The sequence below is a fragment of the Temnothorax nylanderi genome, unplaced genomic scaffold, assembly GCF_030848795.1.
Source record: "Temnothorax nylanderi isolate EJ_2023f unplaced genomic scaffold, tnyl_v1.0 TNYL_tig0037_pilon, whole genome shotgun sequence".
Classification (NCBI taxonomy): Eukaryota; Metazoa; Arthropoda; class Insecta; order Hymenoptera; family Formicidae; genus Temnothorax; species Temnothorax nylanderi.
The window spans coordinates 605930-633769 of record NW_027249099.1 but is presented as its reverse complement, the minus strand read 5'-3'; the positions used below and the strand labels follow the sequence as shown (position 1 = coordinate 633769).

Sequence of the window (27840 nt, the reverse complement as noted above, 5' to 3'; positions counted from 1 at the left end):
TTCTTTTGAGTTTCCTTTTCTGAGAACCAATACATTCCTTCGACGATCACGTCATCTTTTTTCCACAATTGGTGAAAGCTCTCGTCTTAATTGACAGTTTTTCGGTAATTTATTCGCAAGATTTGCGGGGAATGAAGATGAGCGAGGCCGCGATGGAAATGAAAAAAAGAGCGAGAGAGAGAGGGAAAGAAATCAAGTTGAGAACGAGACAGGAAAAGAGAGAGAGATAAAGAGAGAAATCCCTCGGGCGAAACGCCGACCTCTTTAGCTAAAATAAGCGGAAGTAAGTAACGAGTCGGGGATCTAAATTTAGACCATCGCGGCGTGTGCTCATCCTTCAGCCTGCGCTATTACGTTCAGCCTTGTCGTTGCATATCTCGTCGCGTGCTACGCGTACACGCACGTACACTCGCGCGCCTAAGAGTTCACGGATTAATCTGACCGCGTCGTATGTCGTTTAGGATGATGCGTGTGAGTGCATGAGTCGGACCAGCTGACTGCCAAAACAGCTGTAGCGTGATGCGCGATGATGCATTATAGTCGCCGGGCCTTTACTCGCTCTCGGCCCGTGGCCGAGGTCTTAGCCCGACTGATTTAGTCGTCCGACATCCCGAAACAGACCTGACTATCGCACGTAACGATCGACCCGTGTCGTCTGACGAGAAACTCGAGCGTTGTCTTTATGCAAGACACGCTGATTTAAATATTCCCCGTCGGTAAAATTCAACAAGAATCCTATATTATATCTATCTATAATCTATATTAGTAAAATACTTGAGTTTATAAATTACTTCTAGATATACCTTTAGCGGTAGAATGAAAAATTTTGTAGAAACTTGATCATCATTTTTTAAATACGAAAAATCTGGACGAAAAGTTTTCATTAGACTTTGTTCTATTTTCTCAACTTGCTATCGTTAAATTAATTAATTCTTTGTCATCAATCAGAATGTTAATTGTTATAATTCTTCGAGACTACATCATGTAAGTCAATTATCAAGTAGTCTTAATTAGCGATTAGCACAAGCTAATGATCTCAACATGGGTATGACTAGCGTTGGAAAAATGCGATATGCCGTGAAAAACAAACGCAAATAAAGAGAGTTAAAGCACGCACAGAGCTGCATCGCAGTTATTTACAATTCATCTCTCGTAGAGCGTATTCGAAAAAAAAACAATTATTTTCCCGAGAAATTTTTTTAAAGTATATAAATAAAAAATACACTTTTGCTGCCCTGCTCCTCCTATATCACAAAGCGTGGCTGTAATTCTTACTTTTATTTATTTTATTCTTGAATTAAATTATATATATCGCTTCCATTTTTTTTTAAACTTTTATTGCATTATTGCTTATAGGATATTTATGAGTTATGACATATAAATGTGAATGTGAATGTCCGCAATGTATATAGCTCGCGTGGATTCGTTAAGCTTAAATATTTGTACGGATCGGGCATCCTTGCAGGATTATTTCCCCGAGAAATGCAATTATCAGGTCCAACTGCCTATAATGCAATTTATATAGATTGATATACGTCGCAACACACGTTTTTCTTATCACGCAGAGGACCGGCGCGCGGCGTGGCGGTCTGATATCGTATTAGCGTGGCGTTCTCTCGCACACAGAACGTTAAATGAATTTCAATCGTTCGTTCAACAACAAGCAGCGCACTTACGCGATACGAAGGCTCGTAAATTATCATCGTTCCGAATGCGCTATTGTTAATCGTCACAATGCCTCCGGTCTAATACCGCCCTATCTAAAATAATCGAAGCGGCAAAACGTCTCAAATATTCGAAATCGGCAGACGGTCTTATAATATCCGTCTCGATTAATTAATTTAATTATGCTCCAGTCAGCTGCATGCGTCGCGGTTACGTCATTTCGAAATAATCGTGTTTTCGTGAGAAATGCGCCTCGTCGACGTTAGTCGGGGTTCACTAAACAGACACATCGTGTGTGTGGAGTAATTTATCATAAATCCGGTTCTCCTTCATATTATAAGTTCTCGTATATAAAACGCTATTATGTAACTACTTTCCATTTTTCGGGATGAAAAAAATTAATACATTATTAAATCTGTAAATCTTGAAAAATGATAAAAATCAATTCTTTTGCTACATAAAAGTTCATTTGATTTTACATGGACTTCAAGGCTCTTGTTCTCTCGCTACGCGAAAGTGCGTGCTTTTCACGCTCTTTCACGAAATGAAAGGGGCAGTCTTTCCTCCATTCCGTATTTGGGCACGACGGATAGTAATATTCATGTTCTTTCGGACGTTATTTCGGACGGATGAGCGAACGAGCTGTCGTCACCGTGCGGACGCGGATTACAATCCGGCGTGGGTTTCACGAACGAGGCGAAAGGCGAGAGGCCATGCCGGCCTTTATTGAGGAAAACAGATGTCGCCCGAGATAAAAAAAAAACTATTCCGGGGCTGATAAGGTGAAACACGCCCAAAAACTGATACCGCTGAGTTACGAGCGGCTCGGAATGTCGCGCGCGCCTCGTCGTTCGACACGGATGTGACTTCGGGTCGATCCATCTGCGCCGCGCGGATCCGGCGCGTTATCTGCGGATTTTCAATCCGAGCGTTCTAGACGTGCAGTGTGCACCACTGTGGTTTATGGTCCGCGCTGCTCGATAACGATTTAATAGGATCCCCAGCGTCGCAGAACGGTCACGGGGGCGATCTTTTGCTCTCGGGGATCGATACTGGTAACGCTTTCGATTCGGATTTCAGTGTTGCAGCCGCGAAGATAATGTTCATGCTTTTCCCGCCATATAAATCAGATTCTTCTGTATTAATAGCGTTAAATATAGGACTGGTTGAAGGTACATAAAGATTCTGATCTTTCTATTAGGCGGTAATATACGATCTTTTATAGATAGATAAATCTAAAGGAATTTAAGTGGTCTACGCCGTAAAATTGTGCCAGTTAAAAATGAAAGATATACTAAAAGAGTATTAGTACAAATTTATTGTTTTTATTTGCAATTAAAGACTAAGACACTTACATTACTGCGCGTTTTTCTTGCATTTTAGTTAATTAGTTTATTTATATATACATCGCGTAAACAAAAATTACGTTATTCTAGTACTTACTGTCTTTTCGTTCGTTTTATCGTGTTTTAAAAGGCTCTAATATTGTTAGTTTCACTCGCGTCATGTTTTTGTTAAGAAGGTAACAGAATTACGATATTGCACGCTATCCTTGAGAGCTCTATTACTTGTTGGGCTTCTTCGAGGGATGTCTATTTTTTCCGATGATTGAGCGATGGAACATAACGTAATATATTTAACCGTAATTTACGTTTATGTATATACATGTACTAACATAGGGCACACACCCACAGAAAAGACTTCTGGATACAATACTATTTAGGATCGAAATAGAGCCAATCATATTTAGTATTGAAAGAAGAATATTTTAATCTTAAATAGAGGAATTCTTAAATCTAGAATAATTCTGAGAAAATTAGAGGGATAGCATCAAGATTATTTTATTCTAGATTTAAGAATTCCTCTATTTAAGATTAAAATATTCTTCTTTCTAGAAGTCTAGATTTAAGAATTCCTCTATTTAAGATTAAAATATTCTTCTTTCAATACTAAATATGATTGGCCCTATTTCGATCCTAATAGTATTGTATCTAGAAGTCTTTTCTGTAGGTGCACACGATAATATCATAATTAATTTGCTTAATTTTGTTCAGAATAATGTTTTTCTATATCAAAATCGCAGAATTCTAGGAGGTCAGCTACCTTTGCTATATCATAAAATATGTAATGTATTAAAAAACGTAAATTTGAATATTAAATTGCTTGTATTTAAAATTGATTTCAACAAATTATCACAAATATTGCGCTTCGTTTTGTAAGGTCGTTAGCATCACTTAGGACGGTTAATTTCGTCCGATTGAGAGCTTATTGGAAATTTAAAGGAAATATTGTTTCACGATTGTTGCTAATTCTCTCGGCAAATGTATCACTAGCACAATTTAATTGATTGATATGTATGTGTATAGATGTATATTACTAGTAACAAATTTCACTGTACATTATTATACTGTTTAAAATTATTTAATTCTTTTTCTGTAATGAAAATGTAAAAAACTGATTATAACTATTCTATTTAAAAAGATTAAATCTAGTGTCCACTTAAACGATAAAATTTATTTTTACTCTGATTGATAAATTTATTTATGTAAATTCATTTATTACTTTTATTTATAGTTTCTAAGAGAAGATAAAATTATGTGATTTTTATAAGTCAGGAAAATCAAATTATATATAGATTGGCACCGCAAAAATGTAACATTATCTTGATTCTTTTATCGGTGTATTAAAATTACATAATCCCATTTTTTGAGACGTTAAAAGATTAGACAAATAAGTAATAATAAAATTATTTATGGTTCTTCGGTTATATACAAAACAAATATAAACCTTACTTTTCAAATTTAGATTTGATACTATGTTTAATTATTCCTTTAAATTGAATAATATATCAGTTAAACAAATTGTCAATCAATTAAAAAAATAATAAATTTGTAAATAAGTTAAAATTTGCTATTATTAAGTTGATGATAATCAATCAGTTGTTGTAATATATGTAGAGAATATTTGCATACACGGAATTAAAAGACAAAATATATGCAATTGAGCGATGCAAATTGATATCACCTGAATTAATTGGCCAGCTCTAGTCATGTTAAAACTATTATAGCGTCGACATTTTCATACCTAAATTTTATAATTAATTTTCAGATTATGCTATTAAAATATTGCACGGTGGTTGCGGATCGACCCGCACAATATTAACCTCTGATGTTTTCTTCGTTACGTTTAAAATAGCAATAAATTCACGCGTTCTAAATTTTGAAACAATTGCCATGGACGCTGAAAAAGCTAAGTGCACTCTGGTGTATCAAGCGTGTCAAAACTTTCGCATATTTCGAGAGCACCCGGCAGTACCTTGAAAGCACTACCGCTATTGAGAAACCTCATGGTTATCGCGTGCACCTTCACGGGGATTACATAATATTACGATGTGAACAGCGATACGGTCCGGCCTTCAGCGAATTATCTTCTTCCGTGGCAGTTTGAATCGGAAATGTCCCTTGAGTAAAAATTTCTGCATCGGCAAGTTATCGGAAAATATCATAAATATGACTCATGTGTATTATAAAAATATTAAATTCGATAGCATGACCCTTTTGCATAAAACAATATGGAAAATGCCAAAAAGATCTGAGTTTTCTATTTTTCGAAACTTACGATGCACCTCCGAGTTACTGTAATATATTTGTGGTGTCGTATCGGGCGATAAAAATGATGCGCAGGGTAGGTACATCAATGGTATATATTTTCGAGCTTATCTCGCGCAAACGTGTGAAAAAGCAATAGTATAGAGAGGCTTAGTTTGGAATAAAAAAACCATTTCTTTAATTCAACTTTTGTTATCGTTCGAATAACAAAAAAGACGCATCTATTTAATACTCGGACTTGCGGCAAACGTAACGCTTTATGAACGATAATATCAACTTTCACCCTCTATTTTTTTATGTTGCCCTTTTATATTTTATTGAGTTTCGGCCGTTATGCGGCTCTTACGCTACGCTCGCACGTAACGCGGTTGCCAGCTAATTTCTCTGGAGGCGCACAAAACTTGACCGTGCCCGAAGGCGGCCATTCTTGCGGCCCCGGCATAACCGTGGGGGCGATAAACGGCCTTAAAGCAGTATCCGGGGGGGGGATCGGGGTAGAGAGGGGAAGGGGGAAGTAGGAAAGCCATGGCGAGAGGGAGAGGGGGTCAATATCCTACGCCGGCGGTCGGATCCACCCCTAGATACGCGCAAATGACGCTGTTGATGGATCTGGTCTATGGTGCTGGGCATGGAAAAGAGGGGTGCGAGGCGAGGGGCAGGGGTGATTGATGAGAGAATCTACAGCCTACCAAGCCACTCTACGGCCCTAACTTAATCGCGCATCTCACGCTGACCTCGATATCGCTGAAAACATCCCTCCCCCGCCGCGCCGCTCGTCTCGTTCCCCCAAGCTATCGTTCCTTTCTTACCATCGCGTTTCTACTTTCTTGCCTTTTGCCGAGATACCCTTACATTCCCCCTACATTCTCGCCTCTTTCTTCATAACTCCCTTTTTACGCGTAATCGCACGCGTGTCGTGCGGGCTACTTGCCAATGCAATGCAGCACTCTATCGTTCTAAGGTTGCATGGTGTCGCTTTGATTACGTCAAGTTTCACGCACGTGTGATAACGGAATAACTCTGTTGAGCTATCCGAATAGTTTTGAATTATACTATGAAATTTTCGCGCAAGGGCATTGTGAAAAAAAGATAAGTGTATCGCAAGTTAAGAAGGAAAGATGTGGAATATTTAAAGAAGATTGCAAGTATATAAAACAAGGTACAAGATCCGCATAGGAAATTCCAGATCTTAAGCTTGATTTTATATATCTGATGATGGGAGATGCAGTCGCGGAAAGTTCTTTACCAATATTATAGACTAAGAAAACGTAAAGTAAAACGTAATTCGATGTAAGCGTATTAAAACTTCATCAGCAGATCCCGGAAATGCCGAGACGGGGAGACAGGGAATGACGCGAAGAAAACCGCGGATAAAAAAGAGTCGGGAAAGGCAATTGGCGAGGAAACGAAAAGATAGATTACTAACGACAGAAGAAAATACAATTAAAGACGCCGGGGATAATTTCGGACGGTGACCCAAAAGAAAAAGAAAGTACTCGCTCACGTGCTACGAAGGAATCGACTTCGAGGGATACAGAATGGGGGGGGAGTAAGTGTATGATGGGACTGGAAGAGTCCGAAATACGATATGGGAAGCAGAAGCGATGTGGAAGGAAGGAGAGAATTCGCTCGGAACGGCAAAAAAAGTCTTAATTGCACCTCGATTGGGTGGAACACTCTGATTCTCTCGTTTACGCCCCTCCGCAACATCAGATACTATCGTCAGATTGACAAAGTGAGAATCCTGAAGGCTATATTACGCGGGATATTCTTATTTGTCTCTTTTTTTCTTGGGATCGCGTTTTATGTAACCCTCCCCGAGTCTGTTACATTGCGCGGAAAAACTGTAACATGAACTTCCGTCCGCCGTACAAAGTAAGATTGCTTTTATATTCAATAATAAATTATTATTTAGAAATAATTGTGACTTAAATTGTTTTACATACAATAATTTATATAGCATATAGCAATATATAACATATAGTATATAACATATAGCAATTTTATTTTTATTTTTATGTAGAACTTAGTGTCTTTTTGAAATACAACAAGTAATGTGTGATTTAATTGTTATTTAATTGTTAACTGACTCAGCATATTGTTATGTCATTTTTCTGACTTATACGTTTTCTATTCTAAGTTTTTAGTTTTTAAATATTGAAGATTTCAAAACTTTTCTCCTCGTTTTCTTTCTTTAAATATCTAAAGTTCAGTCCAATGTCTATAAATATAAAAGTTAAAATAAGTTATATCTAAAAGTTGTTGATACTCGTTGCGAGTTGTTGTAAATCTGTCGTGTGTGTTTATCGAATCATGGTAGAGTATCTGTATACTTTTGCGGTTCGAACGTTTCGATATCGATTTAGTTCACGAGCGATCCCGTCGGGCATTCGATTGCGACGCAGAGTGCCTGGGGAAAGAAGCTATTTGCAAATGCGCGGCATCGAGGACGCTGCTTATTAATTTCCCTAATGAACCCGCTGCGCTAGAGCCCGAGGTAGAGCGGCTCTTTCGCGTAATCAAACGATTAAGTATCAATTAATCGGATACGGCTTTGAAGCCTCGGTGTTCGCCAATCGCCGAGTCTGCTTCGCCCTCCAATCATCCTCCTCGTAGAATACACGTTAATTTAACACAGAACGAAACGCGTTATAGCTTACAGTGCTTACACTAATAATTGATGCCGACGTAACGGTTCCATTAGATTAAACGTTTATTAACGTTTGTTAACGTGTATTTACTTTAACAATACACAGGATAAGAAAAGATAAAATTCTACGTAAACGTGACATCAATCTCGTAACATAAAAATTACAAATCTATGGAACAGCCCAGAGAGAATGTTCCATCCTAGCTTTAAGATTCTTGGCGCGTTCGAACTCGATTTCTCGATTCCTTAAATGTTCTTAGCGTTAAGAGAGTATATAATCCCGATATATATCTAGAATTAATATTCCGAAAATTATTAAGATAACGAATAGGTAAGCGCGAGCTGCAAACCGCTAAGAAGAATCGTAACTGTACTCGTGTTTTGCCGATTGCGAATCGCACGAACGCGAACATTATTCTGCTGCGGTTTTGCAGGACCGCGGAAATAAATGTTGTGGTCTCTCGAACGGGTCGAGAAACTCTCGAGAGGAATAAGCCGTGTCGTGACTTTCGCCCGATCGTTTGACCCGCCGATTATTACTAGCCGCGTATAATAAGAGCGTAACGTCCTTAGCGTTAATTCGCCGCGATTGGAGGTGGCCGATGTCAACGTTAACGCACTCATAAACACGCGGAAATAAATCTTACGGCGCGGCGCGCGGAACGCAAATATAGGAAGAGCGATGAACGACTGGTCTTTCTATATTCGCCTCTGGTTGATTTCGCAAACTGACGCGTTTGCTTCAGAGTTCTTGCGGAGTGTTTAACCAACAGAGATTCGAATGATTCAGCGAGTTACGCCGAGATATGAAGAAACGCACGCGGACGCGCGGATACGCAAAAGATGGGAAATATCATGAGATATAAATCTGCAGACTCAAACTTGACCTTGATGGCACGCGAGGAGCGCGAGGCCAGAAAAGGGGGATTTCCGCCGTTCCTGAAGGATTTCGCATCTCGTTCGTGTCTCGTTCATTCGTCTACCCGGCGCTTTCATCCTTTCTCGCCTCTCTCCGCTCTTCCTCCCTCCTCATCCCTTCAATCCCTTTTTTTCTTCTTTGATGTGGGGTCTTTTGTCCTCCGGGATATTTGCGGAGCTTTGTTTCGACGACAGGCTACATAACGGCTTAAATGTATGCCGCTAATGGCGCGGGGCGAAAGGACTATCCGGAATACTGTTAAATGTTCATTTATAATTTGTCCGAAAAAACACGTCGCGAGTAATGATACGAGCCATATTTCCCCTAAATGCGAGCCTCTGCATTGATTGTAACGCACCCTTCGTCGAACATGACTTTTAAAGGGTGGAATTTCTGGATTACTTATATGTTATATTACACGGAGAGAATTTTCTCTTAAAATTTACCCTGAAATCATGGTAGTTGTGGGACAACATGTACCATCAAGAATTTTATGCGAGCTATTCTGATTAATATCTACCATAATAAAAGATATTAATATCTATTACATTAAAATATAAAATATGTTTGATTAATTTTACTAAAATATATCTAGGAAATTTCAATAATTTTTCAAAATTTACCAATCTGCTTGGTAATTTTTATCACGTTGTTTGTAAAATGTCTTTTGTATATTTTAAAAATTCCTTGGTTGCCAAGTTGTCCAAGTTTGTAGTGAATTTAAGGGTAAAATATAACAAAAAATTCTCTCCGTGTACAGACGCACAACAACGATAAATTTGATCTTAATTACATTAGAAATTTTCAACGTAAAAAACATTAGAAAATATTATTCAAAGTTTATTTCATGTCTCTAAATATAACTGCATGCGTAGCAAGGAACGATGTATTACAAGACACATCTACAATATATTTTATGTACCTATATTATTGCGTCACCGCTGTAGGGGAGATTGATTAAATTAATCTCTTGATAATTTTTAATTTAGATAACAATGTAGCTATCGTTGTCAGAGAAAATGTCAGTAATAATTAAACGTTTTTTATATAATTTTTTATAAATAATATAACGTGTTTAGAAAATATATCTATCGACGTCTGTAAATATTTAACGCTCTGTAAAATCATCGGTCACGAGCTTCTCTTTCCTCGACGCGATTTTTTTAGCATGTTGTCGCAGGTCACTGCAATGCGGCTGACGGTGGCATTCGGTCAATAGGCGCACTGCCAACTTTATCCAGCTCTAAATAAGCCCTTGTTCTATTTTGCGTGAGAGGAATCGTATATGAATGTGAATTCGCGAAGAAAGCCCGAAATAAAAGCGCAGACGTTCTCATTACGTTTTCTTCCATAATATCGATTCCGCATTAAAATAAAAAAAATCATGTTGCCGCGGATTTTTTTCAAAGAGATGGAAATGTTTTTATATCTTATCATATTTGTATGAAATCCTCTCTTTTTTTTCGTGACAACCCATCTCGTTCCGTTTCCGATAGACGGAAACAACCGGACGTTCTTCATTTCGGGAGAAAATTTCGCAAGAGAAATAATAAACGGCTCGCTTATTATAATCCTCTCTCGCTCTGCGAAAGTACATTTAATTAAAGGCGTCGAACGAGCGTATCTCCTTTCGGTACTTTCTCAGAGATGGCAGCAATTCCTCCTTTCTGGCTCGTCGATCACCTGGAAGCCACCTGCACTCGGTCGATAGTCGAGAACATGCGAATAGCGAGAGCCCGGGCTCCTGGCAGAAGGCAACCTGACCGCGCGCCGTCGCGCGACTGCTAATCTTCCTCTCGGAGCGGCCCCGACATTTCCTAGATCGATATCCCACTCCGTACCGGCGAGATCGCAATCGCGAACCTTATCTCACATCGTGACACCGCCACGCTAGCAAATTTCAGACTAAAAATGCGAAAACGCACCCGAAAAAGCATGACGTCGTTCCGGTGATAAAAGACTTCCTAAGAATAAGGCTGGAGGAGGTGACAAATTATCGAACCGCGTGGAGCCGTTCCGCATTTTAAGGGGGAGCATCGCGTTCTCCAAAACGAGAAAAATCGAATAAAGACGCTAATTTGATGTACAAAATGTCATTGAATTCTCTTAATTCAAAGCTTGATTTGATGCTGGAGTTTCCGCGATTTTGCTTCTTTTCGGTTTGGAGCTGACACTGTCTGGTTGCGATGACGCGAACACTGGTTGCTGTACATGTCATATTTATAAGCGAGATTCCACGATCTAGTCACATGCCGATACGGCGACGCATGGCATGTGCGTTTATCCCTACGATTATGTGTTTCATCATAGCTCTCGTTTTGATTAAATAAAAAAAAATTCTCTTCTGGCAAATAAGATTAGAAGTAAATAACATGTGAAAAATAATTTATACAAATTATATACAAATGGTTAATAAACAGTTATTAATGAATAATTACAAAGAGCACCATGTAGAGTCGCAAAAGAGAAGATTTGTGGTCATCGTTGAGATTACGCTCGCGATATCGGCGAGACACTAGTAATACGAAGAACGTACGAATGTCGTAACGCGGACCAGCGTGTCTACTACTCCACTTAAGTTTTTTGGAACTCGCAGCGAGACACGTAACGTGCCCGATAGTAGTCTTAAGAAAGTGAGGTAATGCCTGATAACAACGCATGATATGTGCAAAGTGAGCGAAGCGATAAGTAGTAGACTAACGCGACCAAGTTTCGAGTAATTCAAGCTGTAGCTGCGGACTGGTCATTTTAAGCATCCTAATAAGATCGATTTTCAAGAAATATTTACGTGTCTCGTTAATTCTAACTTAGCCTTTTTATTTTAACTTTTTTCATTTCTCGAGCATGCCGATCTATCTGTAATCTTCGACGCTCTGCGGAAAGTCCAAAAACACACACCAAGATAGCGAATAGCTCTTCGCTTTATCTGTCACAGGCTTACGGAAGATGGTATCATATCGTCGGAATGTAAATAATTCTTGAGCGAAACGATTCTTTTGTGTCATGGAAGAAGTTACGACATCTTTGCTTTCGCAGTATGAAAGAATTACTTTGGCATCGGTAAGTATTACTAAATTATTAATATGTTATTAAAAAAATTAAAACGTCAATAATAAATTGTTATCTATCAAAATGGAAAAAACAAATTGGAATATCGGACATCCTGTTTCGATACCTTAAAATGTTATGATGCGAAAAAGCAAGGTCTCTTTCATGGTTGAACTACATTTAGAATTGATCGACTTTTGAAACTATATCAACCACAAATGTTAAAGAAATGTATGCGGTTTTGCGAGGGATCAACCTAGAACGGCAGTATCAGCCATAAATTCGAGAAATCACATAATTTTCCTTCGAGGAAAAAGACAAGCGCTGTTCTTGTCGTTCTCAGCGTGAGAAGGATAACGGAATCCGTAAAAGGAGAGCTTGCGCAACGTTCTACGAACGGATCCAATATTTTTCCTCTTCCGAGGAACATCTTGGTGAAGGAGGAGAGTAACGAAGATTCGAAAGTTGAAGGAAAAAGCCGGCGAGAGGTCGGCTACCGATCGGCCCTATTAAACCAGTCGCGGCGCGACTATTACCTTAGCCTCGCGTCCTTCCGCCAAGTTTTCTCATATCGACTACGATCGATAGCCGCCCGCATCCTCGGCTCCTCATATAATCTCCGCCAATATCGTATCTGGATGGCGCCACCTCGTGACAGGCACACCGTGGATTTGTCGATGAAACGGCCTCGCGACCTCAATCAGCGACTCTTCTCTTTCCACCCCATAGAAAGAGGCTCGTCACCTTGGAGGAGGATAAGAGAATTTCCGCAATTATTTTCGGGAAAACGTCGTCGAGTCTGAGATCAGTGCAGTTTCGACGAATACATAATTAAAAACAAATAAAATATCTGCAAGAAGATTTGTCTTGTCAAAATTTTTTAAAAATTCTACTTGTTCAAGTTGACAGTTAGAGTAGAAATGCGAGCGTCAGTGATAAGAACATTTGTGATAAAGGAAAAATATGTAAACTCGTTAAATCTACCGAAGTTCACGATATTCGTCACGGTAGAAGTGTTTCTCATTAAAGAAAGTTCATTGACTTTGTGCAATTCTTCCTCTGGCAGGCTTCTCACCCTAAATTCAAAGAAAAGGGGGCGGGCAGCGGCGGAAGGGCGCGCAGTCACTTCCGCTAACTGGAAAAGCAGCGCGTCGGATTGTGAAAAATCAATAAAATCGCGCAACGGGTTTACAGTGGATCGTAGAAACGAGGGGTTCATTGACTCTTCGCGTTTCTACCTTCCACGATCTACATGGTTCTTGGAACCAAGTCGAACTTTGTAAAATCGATAAAGACGTATTGGAGCACGTGCTCGCAGAACGGCAGTACACTTGATGCCTCCTCGGATCTAATTTTCTACATATAACAGACTGTTTTCTGAGAATCGATCACGCCGCACCACTTATGCAGAATCGTAAGAGAAAATACGATATTTCTTTTTCTGATATGGCGAGTTTAAATCTGATGCAGAATGTGGTTTCTGTTTAACGTATTTGATTTTATATCGAGACAAACTCTCTTTATGCTAACGTAGCGAAGTGTATTTGAACGCTCACATATTTATGGACGTACTTGCTGATTTATTAAATATTATTATCACGCGCTCGCACATTCGGCGTTAAATATAGAAAACTTGATTCCACGTTTTATTTATACGGTGTGTCGCGGATTATGTTCAATGTAAATAAGAAAATAGCATTAGCCAACGTCGTCTTTCGCCGTGGGATCTAGATTTCTGTTGAAATACCGTATTTCACGTTCCTCTCTACGTATAGTTTCCTCACAAAACATCCCCACAAAACGTTTTCACCGGTTAAGAAGACTCCGCGTTTAATTTGAAAGCACGGAATATATGCACACATGCATCAATTGTTTTCTCTCAAGGTCGTGACGGTGCGGTGAGCCTGGATATGTGCACGTACACTCTCGTTATCCATTCACTTTTTCAATTATATGTACACGTTTATGTACGACTCGAGAAGAGGTGAGGAAGGGGTGTTGAAGGATAAAGCGAGAAGTAAAGGGAGAAGGAGAAAGAGAAAGAGAGAAAGAGAGAAAGAGAGAGAGAGAGAAACAGAGAGAGACAGAGAGAGAACGGGGGATGAAATACATAATCCAATGAAACCCTAGGTGGCTGGAGAACGCGGCCGTTAAAACCACCCTCTACGAATCCTGTCGTGTTACTAGCTGATTACATGACAGTTACATATAGGTCAGAAAATGAAATTACAAAGCCAGCGCTGTTCAAGGACGCGCGAAACGTATATTAAACGCCTCGCATCGTCGTTTATTCAGAGGTGACCGTGGGTGATTCGCTCACGTATCCATGAATGAAACTACATTTATTAAAGGGGCAAGATAAATTTGCCCAACCCTCTATACGTTATTATCAACAGCGAGAGCTTTCTGTACTGTATTAGTCACGTGTAACGATATTTTAATTTAAGAAACGTCACGTGAGAGAAATGAAATAATAATAAGTTTAGCTCAAAGAAATATTGTTTTCTAGATTAGATAATTATTCATATTTGACTATTTAATTCGAGTACATATATATATATGGATAAGTACGTTTTTTATATGTTTCTTTAGCCTTTCTCTATTTTATACTATTGAGATAAATATCTCAATAGTAATGTACACATGTATATATGCGTGTGTTACAAGCTTTCAAATATTATTCTTATTTATCTACTTAAAATCTTTCATTTTAGTTTGAATATTTGTCTTTCTATAGATAATCGTAGCCAAGAAGAAACGGACGTTATCTAAGATAAATTAGAAATTTAAAGTGCTATTTTTCACACGGAAAGTTCGAAGTGAAAAGGGCGCGAGCTAAGCTAAGTTCGTAGCCAGAATAGCTTTATCTTTTAGCAAAAAGCTCTCTTCTCAGAGGCTTTGTGAAGCGGCGCTGAGCGGGCGTACTTGCCGCAATGCCATCTCGAAAAATGTGTCGTCGTGCCACTTTAGCATCGTGACAGTAGGTCAAGTTTTTAGAAAATTCGGAGGTAACATCGGTTAGCGTAATCATCTCCGCAGGAGAACGGGCACAACTCACTTCGCCTGGCCCTACCGCAAAACTTCAATAAAGTTTTCCTCCTAATAGACGTACCGTATACCGGAAACCGGACGCGCCGATAAACTTCGAGAATTTGAAACTTTATAATCCAGAATGGGCGATGCTTGAACCCGATTACTTCGTATTTCCGCGCAAGCTGCCGTGAGGAGAATTAATTTCTAAAATAATGTTTTAAAGAGCCTATATTCTTGAAAAGTTTAAAGTTGAATAACATTCGAATGCCATTGTAATAAATATAACTGCAGTTATTATGTCATTAATATTTACTATGAGAGAATACAGAGAATACCGTATTTTCTGTGCAATATTTTTTTTTATAAGTACTTGTAAATTTTAGGCACAAATAGTGGAAACAAAAGAAAGTAATGTAATAATAATAATCTTCTTTAAGCTTTTAAAGCTCTTTTCTTAAGATGATTTCTTTGAAGAGAAATCTATATTTGTAGAAAATAATATATATATTTTTTGTAAAATCGTCTCTCCACGAGTCCTCCTCTCATCAATCACTTTTTCCGTCATCCGCTCTCTTAAGAGTCGTCGCTCATCTTCTTCTGCACATCTTCCTCTTTTGTGAGAAGCTGACACTTCCCGCTGCTATCGACGCGGCTTCACTTATATACTACATCGTTATTTAACTTTATTTTCCAACGGATCAGATTTTAATTGCGGCTGAGGCGCGCAGTGGATTAAAACAAAAGAACCTCTCGCCACTAAGACCGCTGACGTCATCCCAACAATTTTCAAGATAATTATACGAAACAATGAAGGTGCCAGTCTATCGAACGTGCTCAAAGTTATGTCTTTCTTTCTATACTTTCCCAATCAATAGCACGATATAATTTAAAAACAACTCGATCCTCGAAAGACGAAGTATAATGAGTAAAGTTATTATCGTTACAATGGAAGAGAATAATTGAAAGAAACAAATATAAACTGTAGACCTCTCGTAATTTTTCAAATAAGGTATCTTTCTTTTACATCATTTGTAAGAGCATTCTCGTCCCTAGGGGTAAAGAGGAATAATTCCGACAATACTATGAAAGGGTACATTAACGCTCTATCACATCGTCCTAATTTCCCGTTGAACACTCCCAGCAACTTCAGTAATGCACCATGCACCCGCCAGGAACATAGATACCCAACTATCATACACCCACCTAATCCAGGTTACCCTCTTCGTGACCCGTCAATGGTAGCTACCTCCAGCGCTCGCATTGTCTTCTCTGGAAGCAGCGGTGCGATCGATAAATCCCAACGATGCCGGACTATAGTCATTCCGCTAAACTCAGCGCTCTCCTATTTGCACCATCGCCCGTTTCTCTGAGGCGAAGAAGACTTTCGCGGCGAACCCTTTCGGGATCAAGTAGACGGGTTCGTTTGATGTTCGCTAGGGAAAAATCTGAGATTTTTCGCGCCGCGGTGTCCAACCCCCGATCCCGTTTATCCTCTCTTTCTCTCTCTCTCTTCCTCTTCTGGTTGTTGTACGGTTTCGTCGTACGGAAACTGCCCGACACGGTAGACTCTCAGCGCTGGCACCCTTGCCCTTGACTACAGGGTGCGAGAACGCTCGTCTGAGGGGTTCGTCGGCTCTCTCTCTCTCTCTCTCTCTCTCTCCCTCTCTGCTCCCCTCTTCCTTCCTCTCTCTCTTTCTCTTCCGGCAGACAGGTCGGGCACAAAAAAGAAAATGAGGAGTGAAAGGGTTAGAGGAGGAACGTCGCAGACGAGACGCATGTCGTCCTGCCTTCACATCTTTCACCCTCTCACTCTTCTCAACACGATGTACGTCCGTTCATCCGTCCGTCTGTATGTACGCACCGCATAGTTGCATGGCGTCGTCTCTCTACGTGCCGACGTAAAGTGAGTAGAATCGCGTCGAGTGGAGGGTGCGGAGTGCCCCGACGGTGCGTCGAGTGATCATTCGGGGTTGAGTTGGTTGGTTAGTTATTCGATTGGTCCCCCGGTCCTACCGTAAGAGGCCCATTCATGTAAAGATCGCCGCTGTGTCATGGCATAACAGTATTTCGCGTACAGCGTACGTGTAACGGATCAATTCAAATAGATACACGTATTTCCTTCTATTTGTACAAAATCATTCGTTCGTCCTGTAGTCAGGTCGATTATATTACCGCAAACCGTCACAAATAAACTTGTGATAGGATTACAATTTTGCAGAACGCTGAATGGCACTAGGAAATATTTTCATGTAGATCCCGCGCTCGGTTTCGCGCGCTAATTGCTCTTCAATTTCAATGGCATCGTTATGTCGCACGTTTACGCGGATTCATATCGAGGCGATCGACCTCGAGTGCACTCTCCATGTAATAGACGTAGACTCGAAGCGACGTAATCAAACGGTGCATTAAATGCAACGTTACGACTGAAGATCGATGCGCGAAATATATATATAGCGGTGTACGATCACGAACGTTGCGCTACGTCAACATAAAGAAGTAAGCCGTAGCGGACACCGCGCTATATTTTATCGCTACGCGACATATAATTGGAATCTACAAGTTGATAGCGGGAAAGCGTTGTGGCGATACGTCATAAAATGCGTTTTTCCCAATTTGCCCATAAAGTCGCGTTAAAAGTTGTATTCCCTTTCGTCACTGTCACGTTATCGCGCAATAATATAAAATTTGTAGCAGTCAGCCAAGTTTATGCTTTACATCTCCGAATTATTTGAAGGAGATCTATAATTGAGATCCTATTCCTATAATTGGAATCTACAAGTTGATAGCGGGAAAGCGTTGTGGCGATACGTCATAAAATGCGTTTTTCCCAATTTGCCCATAAAGTCGCGTTAAAAGTTGTATTCCCTTTCGTCACTGTCACGTTATCGCGCAATAATATAAAATTTGTAGCAGTCAGCCAAGTTTATGCTTTACATCTCCGAATTATTTGAAGGAGATCTATAATTGAGATCCTATTCTTTTCTATTTTATAACGCGTAAAGTTCAGTAACACGTGCAAGTTTTCATATGTTGTTCTATTTTCTCTGCGATTATATTTATGTGCATTTATAATGGTAAACGATTAAGTTGCGTCATTTACAAATTAATATTATCGCATAATTAATGAGCCTACATTTATCCATCTTTTAAGATTAGTACTATTATTTTTCGTTGTTTTTTTTTTAACAGTTTAAGTTAGAAACCTGTTCATCTAATTACGGTATCATGATGTCGCATCTGCGGCATCAAATTCGAGTCGCAGGTTCAAAGATAAGACTGATAGAAGCTTTTAGGAGTGTAACGTGGGAGTGTAAAGAGCTTTCGTAAGGTATTTCATGAAATTGTTAACACATTCCCGTCCGTTGTAAGAGAGAGAGCATAACTCGCTGCAATTACGACACAAGATTTCAAGGGATTTTCCAGTATTTCTGGCTTAACGGTGTTAACACGTGAACCGTTACTTTTGCGAATATTGCAGGCTCGTTATATGTCGTCTCAATTGCACGCAGCTTAGGAAGATATGAGACATACCTTTCAGATGTTCTGGGGTATCCGCCGCGCCGGCTCGCATTATGTCGCTCAGATAGTGTTCCAAAGTCCTCATGTTGTCTAACGGTGAGTTTCCATTAGCCGTCATACGATCCTGGAAAATATCGAGGAGACACCATGAGTTTTATATTCGTAATGGCTCCTGTAATAATTGTAGCATTATGTTTTACGAGAAAAAACTATCTTTTTAATATCGATACTAGAAATAATTTTAAGCAATTAGCAGATAAATGGGAGATACGAAGTAATTATAGCTCGACAAATAGCTTTCGCAATTATGTATCCTGACCTGAATATGCGGTATCTAAATAGAATATGGTATATTTTTTTTGCAAGTCTACAAATCTTAATCTCGAAATGCGTCAGTGACGAAATGTTTGCCTGGTTCATTTAATTTCGCGCGGACGATACTCGCGGGCCTCCATTACGACGATTGTCTCGCGCGAGACAAGAACCGAGGGTGCTCTCGCTATAATATACAAAAAGTCGCGCATAAAACTCCATGAATTTTGGATTTTTCAATTTCCACCGCGAGCCATTTCGAGAGATAAGGTGCTTACTTCTGGTTAGGAAAAAAGCTTTCTAGCGGTGAGCGAATGTACTGAATGGAATACCGCGTAAACCAGCAGCGGCTCCTTGGGAGGAGGACAAGTGAAGCGGAGAACTTGAAAAACGATAAGAGAGAGAGAAGTAACGTTCCGGGCGGTGGAAGGAAGTATCTGCCAGAAAGAAGCATACCACCCGTGAGCAGCAGGAAAGAAAGTGCAGGGATAAAAGACGGGCCAGAGAAAGGCCTGTAATAGACCACTTGTAACGAATCGGGGAGTGCAGTTAAAGCGGGGAGGTATTCAAAAGTCCACCCCCGACATCGCGCCACACCCTTAATGCACATCCGTTTCCTTTCTTTTATTTCGGCTATCGCGCGACCGAAACGCCATGCTTCTGACGAAAGTTTGATAAAGCCTGACACGGCCCTCTTTTATTTCGGTCGTCACGCTACGGAATTGTCGACTTCCCCGCGTCGAAGGTTCGATAAAAAGGTCGGGCCTCCGAAAATTAATAATCTTCGCGATCAGGTCAATATGTCATATCCATCGTCCGTAAATCTTGATCGATTTACGCGTCATAGGCAGAGATTCAAGCAAATTTACGATTTACCAAGGTACCATTTAATTAACCATTCGCAGCCATAGATTTTCTACGAATGCTACTAAACGGTGAAAGATTATACTCAATAAATTATATTTTTTGTGTATGTATAAATTGCTGCAAATGACGACAATTTTTAGCTAATAGTACAATTTAAAGGTAGGGACTAATTATACAATGTCGATTTATTCACCGAGTTTAGCTTGTAGCGAATGATTAAATCGTATTGAGATACAGGGTAAAAAATTTTTTTCATGCTGCTTGAAAACTGTTTATCAAGAGTAATCCGCGCGAGTACGTTTTCCTTTCGCAGCGATTTCTTTGTCCTGATTTCTTCTCGTGCATGTAATGTCTCGTAAAAGAAGCAGACAAGGAATTATGGGGAAAAGAAATGGGTGAGACATGATAACGGAGGAGAACCGAGAACCTTTGAAGGTGACCAATTGAGAAGAACGGCCGGTGTAACGAAAAATAACGGGCAATGGCACGGTGCAGGAGAAATGTCTATTCGCGCAAATAAATGCTCCCCCTTGGAGCATCGCCGAGTGGACGGAAACGTCTTGGAACGTCTATGGTATAAATGTTTCATATTTTTACGTGTCTGTTTTACGAGAGAAAGTCTGCTCTCCGAAAACATCTATGAACAATCTATGACCTATGCGCGAAGCTAGAAAATAAATATGTGAAATTTTGATAGCGCAAGGCTAGAAAAAAAAAGATCTAAGAAAAGATCAATTCCAAACTTTTCGGAGAATTTCTGTTTCTGAAGTATAGCACGTCTAGAATAGTTTGCATAAACCTACAATACCTCATTATGTATTAGTGCCATCGCTACTTAATGAATCGTAAATCTCGCGCGTAACAGTTTACTTGATATGCGATATAAATAAATCTCTCGCAGCGTGTGATAATAATCCTCACATGTCTCGCCCATCCTGGACCAATATTGAAATTTACGCCAACGCGCGAGCGAAGCGCGGCCTTCGCCGTCGTCCTGGAAGGAAACGACCGTGACACTTATTTGGTCAAACGCGGCGGGGCACGGGGAAGGACAGAGAAGGGAGAGCCGGACATACCCAGTTATATATATTGTACGAATGGAGCGGAGAGGAGCGAAAGGGGTGGACCCCCCGATGTCGAATAATCGTGCCCATCTTTCCACGCCGGCATGGCCAGTGGAGGTGCAAAAGGTGGCCCCACCTTCTCCTCGAGCGCGTCCCCTTCGCGCCGCCCGTATAACCCCCTGGTCCTGGTGTCTCTTCCTTCCTCGTGCACGCGGGCCCCCCGGACCCCACCTGGGTACCAATCCGCTTCCCTCTCCCGGGCCGTTCCGCGCGCGCGTGCACGCACACGGGCGCACGCGCGCACCCACGCACCCACAAGCACTGGACTCACGCGCGAACACACACACACACACACACACACACACACACACACACACACACACTCATTCACATAGAGGGGAAACGTTTCTCGGCTCCGTTCTGTCTCTCTCTAGCTCACGCGCGCGGTGGAAAATCAATATAGGGAAACCAGGAAGCAACGGCAGGGCGTCGACAGCAACCTCCGTGCAGGCTCCGTCCCGGTACCACCCCTACTCGTCGTCCCCGTTCTCTCGTTGTGCATCCCCTCTCCCTGTTAACTCTCTCGCGGTCCCCTCTCCTTCGCTATTTCCGTTCCCCGTGCCCTATTCGGTATTGCTTGATTATAGTACTCTCTGTATCCATAATTTCCATTCGGGGTTGATCGTTAGGGATCTCCTATGAAGTCCTTCGCGCAACTGTTTATTGACGTTCCTTAATACCGTCTTGATCGTGACTACCGCTACTGTCTCGGCGACCACCCCTCCGGTAGGACACTGCGCAAATTTTCCCCCACTGTCGGGGAGTAGGTATAGGTATGCGGGTCGGGACAGGGAGAGGTAGGAAAACTGCCGTGGAATTGGGTGATCCGGAAGGAGACGTGAGGAAAACACCGCAGCATCGTATGTACACGTCGGGGGAAACGCTGGTTCCCGTACCACGGACGGGTTGTACATCACGGAGATGTATCTTCGGAAGCACCCCGCCGGCGATTCGTTATCCCATCCGCGCGAGAGGCACGTACCTATATATCGCATCCCTTCCCCCCCTCCCGACCAGGACTCGCGAATGTACATCGTATCGACGAATTCGCGCGGCATCCGAACGCGAGCGGAGGATCCACAACAATCCTCCTCGATCGAAGACACGTAGTACGCACACGCCGTGCAACTCTCCTCCCGTGTATCAGTTACGAGAATTTCATTCGACCTAGAACCCCACGCGCCTCCATGGCTGTGAGGCGCGCGCGGTCGCGGTTGGCCCAGTTCCGAAGTTGGTGGCTCGTAAAAAGCAACGACACCTCCTCCTCGCTCACGACCTCCCTATATATATATATTATATATGTGTGCGTGTGTATGTATGTATGTATGTATGCGCGCGCGCTAATACTATCGTTCCTCTCTGCTGACCCCACGTTTGCGAATGACCCGTGGCCTGTCATGAGCACATCCCGACCTGGTCGGGATTGAATTATAGCGAGCGGAGCAGAGGTGCTGAATGTAATCCAGGAGTGGTCCGGGAACACGGGTGTAAACGCACGTAAATTTTCTAGGGGCTGACACCGCGTGTCCATCCGTTTTGCGCAGTCTCCGCGAGAGCGAGGCGGCCGTGACGTAATGTCCGCACGACCGGTGCGACACATTCCCGGTTTACGTTACATTCGTGGAGAAACGGCAGAAATTTTGTCGCCCGCGTCCTTTTAACACAGATATCATTCGATACTTTCGCAGGCACACGTTTCACATACACAGGAAACTATCTTGAAAATAGCGTAGGACGAAGACGATCTTCGTGCTTCATTTCGGAATACGCTTTCGACATCTGTCATAGAACGTAAAATTATGTTTCCTGTACCTTGACCACAGAAATAGTACCTTACATTAGCAAATAAAGCGGGGCGCCGAAATGATATCCACGCACGGAAACCGCGGGCTCTAATGAGCCATCAAATGTTCATTAGGATACACTTAGGGCGTATTAGGGCCTCACCCTAGATAAACATGCGATTAATTACGCGATAAATAAATCTATAAAGCGATTTACGAAGGGGGACGTAGGAAAATAATGTCCGGAAGTAAGTTGGACGTCGATTAATTTCGACGGAGGGCAAATAAAGACCGAGAGGAACTTAGGCGGAGAGGGGGGGAAAGCTAGAAGGGGAGAAACGTAAAAAGGTGTGAAACGTGTGAGGCAGGAGCGAGTATATATATTCAGATATATATGCGGACGGCGCAGACGCCTTCAAGTTCCGCGTTTTTCGTCGTGCACCCGGTTTTTTAGTCTAGACGCGAATGTTCCCATCTCATCGGGACCATCTTCGTCACCTTTTGTGCCGTCCCCTTTTCTTTCGGTCTGACTGCTGCGTGTTTATATTCCACCCTCGCCGACGCTCGTCCGCGCTATTTTACATGCGTTTACACACGCGCGAGTCTGTGTTTCGCATTTGGGCCGTGGAGGGAGGGTGGTCGCGTCCGCATTGTGACAGTCGGAATATCCATTATTTGGAGGAGCTGAACGAGACGAGTAATTATTATGTCGGACGCGACACTGTCGTAAAGGGGCCGGCGTAGAGAGCGGGGAGAGGGATAGAAATAATAACGCGAAAGTGAGAATGTATTATATCGCGCGGGAAAGGATGGAAGAATTCAGGCTGCGAAGCACGACATTCTGACATTCTGTTAGTGTCTGTTGCGGCGCATTACAATTGTATTTTATCTCGGGCGCCTTATTCCGGGCGTTTGGTACCGAAATGGTAGTTACTTTATTACGTCGCGCATGTCCAATGCGCACGTGTACGGCATGGGAATAATTAATTTAACTAATCCAGCTGTAATTTCAAAGGGGTCACGTCACGCGGGAAATCGATTGTGTCGCTACTTCTATTAATCACGTGCTAATAACAGCGTTCATTGGGACATGTAAAAGAATTAAAGAATTAGCTGATAAGAGATAAAGTCATTACCCGGAGACAAGAATCGGCAGCCTCATGACTTTCGGAGCTTAGAAGTCAATCGTAAATGAAAAAATTCGATCAACCGCAGTCATATCCTTCTTTCGCTTCATGACCGTAATCGCGTCACCCGTTATCCGATCCGATTACGCGGCGTGCAAAGTCCTCCCCGCAAACGCGAGCGGAGGGTGCGGATGGCACGCGGAGAGGGTGCAATATAACCTGAATCCCGAGGCGTGTGCGGAAGCAACGGTTCCAGCCGGCTAGCGCAAAAGTAGGTCACCTCCATGGAGCGGAGCTCGCGGACGAGGGAGGGGGTGGCGTGGAGGAACACACACAGAGGCGGCAACATCGGCGTGCCGCGATGGCGGCCAAAGGGTGGAGAATGTGGCGGGTACCGTTGTGCTATCGGCTCTCGTTGCGGACAATAGTTCTGCTTTTGCCGGTTTAGGCTCACTGCCTAATGTACGATCGAAATATTTTGAATACAATGATGCCAGAGACTGTAGTCCAGAATGGTAACTCTCTGTGTGATCGTGCGACCCTCTGTCGCAGGACTTTTGCTAAAGTAGTTTATGTGGAAATGAGAGGCAAATGTCTGTAAGTTTCTTGTTTCAAATTAAAGATACGCTGGTGAAGATAGTGAGAATGTAAAGAATTTATATACAGTTATCTTTCTCTTGTGTACGATTTAGTTAGCCAAAGCACATACATAACAATAGAGTCAAAATTGTTCTCTCGCCTTAAAGTAAACTAAAAGGATGTGATAGGTCGCTGACATAGCTTGATTAACTTCAATTGTCTGAGCAAATAATTCTTAGTTTAACATTCTAATGTAATTAGCAGAAAGATGTTATCGAAAGATGTTGACCTCGAAACGATTCAAACAACAATGATTTAAAAAATTCCTCTAAAAAGTTCTTGAAGCTTTTTTAAGATATTACTTTAATACTGTCATAATTCCTGAAAATATTTCATACGTGTAATAATATAAGCTTTTCTCGCGTGTATGCTCGGATTTGTAAATGTGATCGCATACGTCATATCGCGACAGACTGATACTATCTTGGTTGCTTCGTGCTATCAAAAAATCATGCTCGCGCTAGCGGCAAATGCCAGAGCGCACCTAGCTTGCAACGTACCTTCGTGGTAAACGGATCGGGCCAACGAAATTACGTAACATATCGAACGAATCGAGTTAAACGTCAGGATGTAACTGGAAGACCTGGGTAAACAGCCATCGTAATTCCGCGCGCTCGATACTGGGCGGTCACCGTGTCTGTGTAAGCGGTTAGCCGCATTTCATTACATAAGGCACGGGCAGCTCACGGTGAAATATGCGTGTGCAATAATCTGTCGATACGAGACCATCACCGCTAAATTCGATCTATTATCAAGGCAAATATCACGGGAGTCAAGAGGCAATCGCGCACGATCGTCCTGTTCCAATTTCTTTTTTTCCTCACGCTGCTTCCACCATGACGCGATCGCGTTGTCGTTTCACGTTTCGTTCGGTTTTATATCGGGAACTAAATCCTTGCAACTTTACGACAAAGATCTGAATTATTTCTGGACTTTTTACTAGAATTGGTTTTATGAACGTCCCATATATCGGCAGATTTATGGCGATACTCTGTTACTGCCAGTTCTGCAAAGTAATTCGCAGTTACGAGTTATCTATTTGAACTCATAGGAAACAAACTATTTTCACGATATCATAACTGTATTATGTCATTATAGATATTTCGTTCGGCCATTTATTTGCATGCGTCTCCCGACGACAAGCAGTAAGACTAAATAATCGCATTTCTTACGTCAAATAAAAACGCGTACAAATCTTGCCTAAGAAAACGTACGAACGAACATGGAGGTTCTCGTTGAACTGCTATGCGGTAGGACGCACCCCGCGCGAAAAATCTATATCGCAGGGAACCGGAGTAACCTATAAACCCCCGCACTGGGTCACTTCGCACCGGCGCAGTCCGGAATTCAAATAGGACGGTGCTTAAATTAGGTTAACATCTAGACGGCATAATGGAATGGCACGCTCGAAAAATTTCCTTCTCCAACTTCCTGCTCTTGCTCCCCCGACGTTTGATTTAGCGGCCGAAAGAATTGAATGAATTACTGCGCGGAAATACAAATTGCATTGTTTCGTAATATCTAGTTGAATTGTATTTAGTTTTCGCCGCACGTATTATCTCACGTATGTATATGCATCCATCCATATCTCCACCAGCAGAAAACGGACAGAAATATTTAACAGTAAATGTAGCTAGAGAATTTCCTTTTCAACAATATTCAATCGAAGTGAATAACTGAAGACTGCTATCAGATTCTCGATTTATCAATTCGAAAACTATATTTATGAATTATTATCGATGTCCCCATTATTGTCGAAACATCGGACAAACGTAAGTCTGCTTCAGCCACCGTATAGGGACAACTTGTGTGTCTTAACCTCGGTTAGTACTTATTTCAAGGACAAATTTGCATCGTGTTGTCAGAGAGCGCAACGCAATTAACACTTCCAACCGACATGCTATGCATACCACGGTTGCTATTTTTTTCAAGTTGCGTTGAGAGTCACGCAAAGCATGTCGGTTTAATATTTCGGTTATACGAACACGCGATTTCACCTTCATAGTGCAAGAAAAATTCACATGCATGACAGATGATTTATTTCATTAAAGGATATTATTCTCTGTCACACTCAGTCTCCTTCAAAAATAATTAACTTATTAAGTAAAATACGAGGGTAAAATACTAGTCTACATAAAAAAATGGGACAAACTTCGAGTAGCACTCGTTAAAATAATACGACGAGGCTTTTCATTTGGCGACAGTGTCCATGTGTTGAGAACACGGCATGTAAAAGCATTAAAAATTAAGGTCACATATATACAAAGGTAGAAGAGAAAAGTTATAGCATAATAAAAGTTTCTTGTAAAAAATTAGATTACATTTACGTTACGACTTAGATTATTTTAACGTTTATTTAGAATATATTCATAACTTTTTTTTGTAAATATCAGATTGTAATAACGAACTCCCTCGTGCAAAACTATACAAAGAGTAAATATCTTAAGTTTCATGTTTCTGCGAATTTCTAATTTTCTTATCATAATTTCGAAGTCTGTCCCAACTCAAAGATTAAATTTCGAAATAGGTATTCCATGTTTTTGATGAGGGAAAATTCCCTCTAACTTAATCAAAGGATCCACAGACAAAAAGAAAATGCGGGAAGTTTAATGACGATCGGTTCGTACGCGAGGTTCTTTAAATTCATTCGGCAGAATGCACACGAAAGACTTTCAAAGTGGCTGCCGTCGTGCCTGCCGTGTGCGGATAAAAAGTTTTCCCCAAGAAAGTCTTTTCGTGTTTTCTTCTAACCGCGGTACACGCGGAGTAAAATTAGCCTCGCACCTTCGATCTATCGGAGATCAATTTCGACCCCGGGACGAGGGCGACCTTCGCGCGCGACATATTGCGAGCCGTCTCTCTCCCCCTTTTTCTAACGATCGGCGACTCTGTCCGTCCGTACGTCGTCCACGTGACACGTTTCACAGGCGTTATTACACTGTTTAGTCCGGCGCGATAAAACACCGTAAATAAATAAGAGCGCTATTGACCCTCGGAAAACGCCGGGCCAGCTCCGTTGGGAGTTCCGTTTCCTCGCGTTTCGACCGTTATTTCGACGGCGAATTATGCGTTCCGTAATGGCGTTTTCGTGCTCGCCGCACGAGGAAAAGAGCGAGCGCGACCGCGACGGCGTGGTAATCGTTATCTCTACGCGTAGCCTACCTTACGATTTTTCTATTTTTTTTTCTCGACGCGATCACCGACACAAGCGAAGCTGCGATCGTGTGTGCACGGGTGGGTGCGCACACGCGCACACACGCGATCGGTATCCACTGGCGATTGGTCCCCTCGACATATCGGCCAGGCGACCTACTACCTACTACACGTGCCCCGATTCCCCTCTCAAGGTGAATGACGAGCAATGAGTTATCGGACTTCGAGCTCGGGCATTTCTTCGCTCTGTTAGGCGCTTTTGCCGCATTACCTGGGCGCGTGCGCGCGCGACTTCTAATCCGCGACACACTTGTGTCCGTGTATTATTCATCGATCGCTCGAACACCGTCGCATCGCAAAGCGAATCGGAAAATCGACGGCGAAAAATCGCG

General features: G+C 41.7%; 1 protein-coding gene across 1 annotated transcript in view; it reads right to left on the bottom strand.

The window, feature by feature from the left end:
- Orb2 (cytoplasmic polyadenylation element-binding protein orb2) overlaps nt 1-27840 on the bottom strand; it is a 141706-nt gene that overhangs the window by 107754 nt on the left and 6112 nt on the right. The window contains exon 2 of the mRNA XM_071703853.1: nt 18455-18566. Coding sequence (XP_071559954.1) covers nt 18455-18566 — 112 coding nt within the window. The remainder of the gene's footprint in view (nt 1-18454; nt 18567-27840) is intronic.